Below are 4392 nucleotides of genomic sequence, written 5' to 3'. Positions count from 1 at the left end.
CATGTTATTTTCTATTTAAGTTATTTTGTATTGTTTTGAGCCTTTTTTTTAACCATTTTTGACACAATTTAATGAAAGCACTTTTTCAATTTTTTAACACTTTTTGTCCTTCACAAAGATAATAGCTGTTTGTATATATATATTTTTATACTGTTGTTTTCATAACTAGGGTTTCATGTGGAAAATAGTATGCAGCTTACACCAGACCCCCTAACTCTAAATATATATGAAATCAGTCTAAAGCCCCCACCATGTATCTAAATAACCATGGCAACAGCGCTGTCAAGTAATCACTAACAGAGACACTACTCAGCGATTGCTGTCACAGCCAACCAACAATTTAGTGAGCGACATCAGCAATATTAAGAGTCATTATTTGTAATAATTAGGAAAATAAAATATTCAGTCAGCATTTAACATTGTTTTACATTTGCTGAGCTTATTATTGTAATGTAAGATTCACACTGGAAAAAATCTAAATCTAGATAAGTCATTTTTTCTTAAAATAAGTGCAATTGTTCTTGGATTAAGGAGGTAAGAGAGACATTTTGCCAATGAAACAAGACAATTTACTTTTAAAATAAGAAAACACAATTGCATTGTCTTATTTCAAATGCATATTATCTACTTATATTATTTTAAGAGTAAAAATACTCATTCCATTGGCAAACTATCTCATTAACCTATTTAAATTAAGGGTAAATACACTTAATTTAAGGAATTTTTTACTTATTTCTAGATCGTTTTTCAAGTGCATATAAACATGTCACCAGACAAGCTACATTAAGGTTAATTGTTTTAAACAATTCTGGATGTCCCCAAAAAAAACACACAAAAACAAAGAGAAGCGAGCCGTCATGCACAGAGTCCACTCTGACACATTTTTGCATTAAATAAGTGAATTAAATGCATTTTATTCGAATAAGCATATTAATTTACAGAAGGTGTCCTTATAGCTGTATGAGTCGGAGCTCAGATTACTTTTTGAGAAATGCATTCTAACCTCAAAATGCTATTCTGTGAATTCAATTGCAGTTTATGGTAGTGGAACGGCTCAGGGACGACTGTTAAATACTGGAGCTGTCAATCAGCTCCAAACACTCCGCAGTGAGAAGTTAAACCAGCACTGTTGATGCTCGCTTCTTCACTGTGAGGCTGGTCCATCTAAACCAGCTGATAATCCTCCTATCATCATGTCCAACAGGTCAGTATCTTTCCGTAAAAGTTTAAAAAACAATCCACTGGACTTGGTTTCTAAGATTTGAAGACGTTTCACTCCCTCTCCAGGAAGCTTTCTCTATTCAAATGTCTGGATCCGCAGTGAGTTTCATACGGATCCAGACATTTGAATTGAGAAAGCTTCCTGGAGGGGGAAGCGAAACGTCTTCAAATCTTGGAAACCAAGTCCACTGGATTGTTTTTTAAACTTTTACGGAATGACTATGACCTGGATGACTGAGAATCTTAATCAGTATCCAGGTCAGTACCATCTTTGAACACTAAATTCTTCCCATGTTCTCATATGCCAAGGCTGCTTTCTTTTCACAGTTGAGCAGTAGATTGTAGACATGCATGATTACCTACAGCTTGTCTTCCTGGTGAATCATCAAACCTGACTTGTGTGGAAATAGTCTGCTGATCTGCCTCCTTTTCTTTTGTTTATTTTTTTTAGTTAGAATCAAATGACACAATGAGGGGGATAGAATATGCTCCTCCGCACACAGACCCATGCACATTAACAGACCAAAAATAAGGAATATTTAAAGAAGTTGTTTCCATTATTTATCAAGGTGGAATAAATGTGATTTTGTTTAATCATTAAGATTTAACTTATAAAAGCTCAAATTCTTGAACAAAGCATCAAGGTCACAGCTACTTGTGTTAAATAAAAAGGAATGGATTCATATTCCACTGCATTATAGTAAGTATAGGTGTTTTATAATGTAAATAGCTTTATTGTCCCACAATGGAGAAATTCGTTCTCTGCTTTTATCCCATCCCCTTGGGGATCAGTAGGCTGCCATTGTGCGGCGCCCAGAAAGCAGTGTGGGGTTAAGGGTTTTGCTCAGGGACCCAGGGTGGAGGCTGTGGGGATCAAAGCGGGTATTTGCAACCTTCTCAGATCACAAGCGCACTGCTCTAACCACTAGGCCAACACACTTTGCTATTTTGAAATTTAAAAAGTTGTCATGATGAGTTGTGCTTAGAATATTGGCAGAGCAGAGCTTTGTAACCTGGAAGGAAGAAAACGAATCAAGACACCAAAAAAGTGGAAAAATTATTGAAAATTAATAACTAATAATTTTTCTATAGAGAACAATCTTTTATTTCCTGGTGGATCATCTAAATAAGTGGTTCTCGTAATTGTCAATCATTCTGGTGATGTAACGTCGTCTTCCCCCGTGCTCGTCCTGCTAGCTATCTTTTTCTGTGCATGCTCACTTTCAGGCGTATATCTGTGGTGAGCTACAGTTTCAGACAGTCATTGAAGCTCACCTTTCTCACCGCGGTTTTTCGAAAATAGCCGAGGGTCGTAAGACAAAAAGTATCTACAAAGTGTATGAGAAGAAAAAAAAGGCCTCAGAAGAGGCAGACATATCCCAGAATGCTTTGTGCGGAGAGCTCCCCTCGCAAAGCATTATGGGATTTGCAGTCAAAGCAGCCCGCTGTCGCAACCAGTGTTGTATAAAGTGCTGAACTCTCAGAGTCAATTAAAAGTATAAGTACCTCTCCAAAATATGACTTTGGTAAAAGTCCAAGTCACTGACTGAAATGTTACTCGAGTAAAAGTCTTAAAGTATCTGAAATGGCTTGTACTTAAGTATAAGAATTACTGTAAAAATAGATGTACTCAAGTAATGTAGTGAAAAGCATAAGTAAAAAGTAGTGCAGTTAGAATGACATTTTTTTACATTTTGGTAAATTTTGAAGGTTAAATTCACTTAAAATAATATAAACAACCAAGTGTAGGATAAATTTTGACTGGCTTTGCGAAACAGGCGTATCCTGTTGGTGTTGATGAACGAGCCCAGGCAAGACCCGACTTTGTAGTCAGAAGGTGGGGTCAAAACACTTTGGTTTCTCTCGCTCATTTTTTTTTTCTTTTTACTTAGTAACTAAACCAAACATTGAAAATGTATCGGAGTAAAAGTATGCAATTAAGTTCGTAAATGTAGTGAAGTAAAAGTGAAAGTTCTCAAAAAATGTAAACTCTTGGAAAGTATAAAGTACTCCAAAATATACTTAAGTACAGTAGTGAAGTATTTTTACTTCGTTACTGTACAACACTAGTAGCAACCCGACAGTGGCGACTAACAACAGAGATGGCGCAGGCACCGTGCAGCGGAGGAGGAGTTAAATGACCAACGGGGAGCAAAAAGCAGTGATCATTTGTCTGAACGTTCAGTAACTGAGTTCACTATAAAATCCACTATATAGTCTCCACTCTATACAGTGATAGAGGGATTTAGGGGTTAGGGCGGACGTTCAGACACGGTAAGCTTGTAATGAACTCTAAGAACAGCAACTTTTAAACAGAGCGTACACGAGGAGAAATGTGCTTATGCACGCTCTCGCACGCGTTTAATAGGTGTTCCCTCTCGGAAGCGGGTACAGGGTTGTGTATGTGCATTTTTTTTTTTTAAGTGGAGAGGGCAGGTCTTTTAAAAAATTCACAAAAATCCTCCACTATACCTTTAAAGACTGAAATACTAATTTAAAAAATGACATTTGGGATGGATTTCTTTTTTCTGCTGGTCAGATACACAGAGCAGAAATAAGACAAAAATAACTCCATGCTTCTGTACATCTAGTATATTGAAAATGAAACAAACATCAGAATGTACTAAATTAATGAAAAAAAAAAAAACTTAGATATAATTGATTTTTATTCTGTACCTAATGTGTGATTGTTTCCCCAGAAGACAAAAACAGATGTTTCTGTAGGATTGATTTGAGTGGTTAGAAGGACATCCATCTGAGAGTCTCCATCGTAATCTCCAGGGACAACGCCGGTTATAACAGCATTCCTGGAAAACGAAACAAGTTTAATGAAACACTGGCTGAAAGGGAAATGTACCAAATAAAAATAAAAAGTTATTATATAGCAGAAACAAAATTAAATGCATTACTTAGTCACACTTAGCTCTCAAAAACCACCCGCTAAAAATATAAATACATTATTTTAGAATATTTACTTTGGGAAAACATCCTTGGAGATGTTAACTTTGGGTTTGAAGTAAGGAGATGTGGAGTCAGCCAAGAAAATCACCAGTTCAGACTCTGGAAAAAAAATGAAAGAAAAGAACCATATTAAATTTACGGAAGAGGATTAGGGCCACTGAAAAAAAAAAAAACTTAACAGATTTAAAAATTTTATTTTAATTTAACATG

General features: G+C 35.9%; 1 protein-coding gene across 1 annotated transcript in view; it reads right to left on the bottom strand.

Annotated features, from left to right (window-relative positions):
• itfg1 (integrin alpha FG-GAP repeat containing 1) overlaps window positions 1–4392 on the bottom strand; it is a 278742-nt gene that overhangs the window by 272945 nt on the left and 1405 nt on the right. The window contains exons 2-3 of the mRNA XM_015375167.1: window positions 4197–4281; window positions 3898–4028 (exon numbers count right to left, since the gene is read on the bottom strand). Of these exons, the coding sequence (XP_015230653.1) occupies window positions 3898–4028; window positions 4197–4281 (216 nt within the window). The remainder of the gene's footprint in view (window positions 1–3897; window positions 4029–4196; window positions 4282–4392) is intronic.

This window comes from Cyprinodon variegatus, unplaced genomic scaffold, assembly GCF_000732505.1.
Source record: "Cyprinodon variegatus isolate N-32 unplaced genomic scaffold, C_variegatus-1.0 Scaffold114, whole genome shotgun sequence".
Lineage (NCBI taxonomy): Eukaryota > Metazoa > Chordata > Actinopteri > Cyprinodontiformes > Cyprinodontidae > Cyprinodon > Cyprinodon variegatus.
This window is presented reverse-complemented; position numbering and strand designations above follow the sequence as displayed.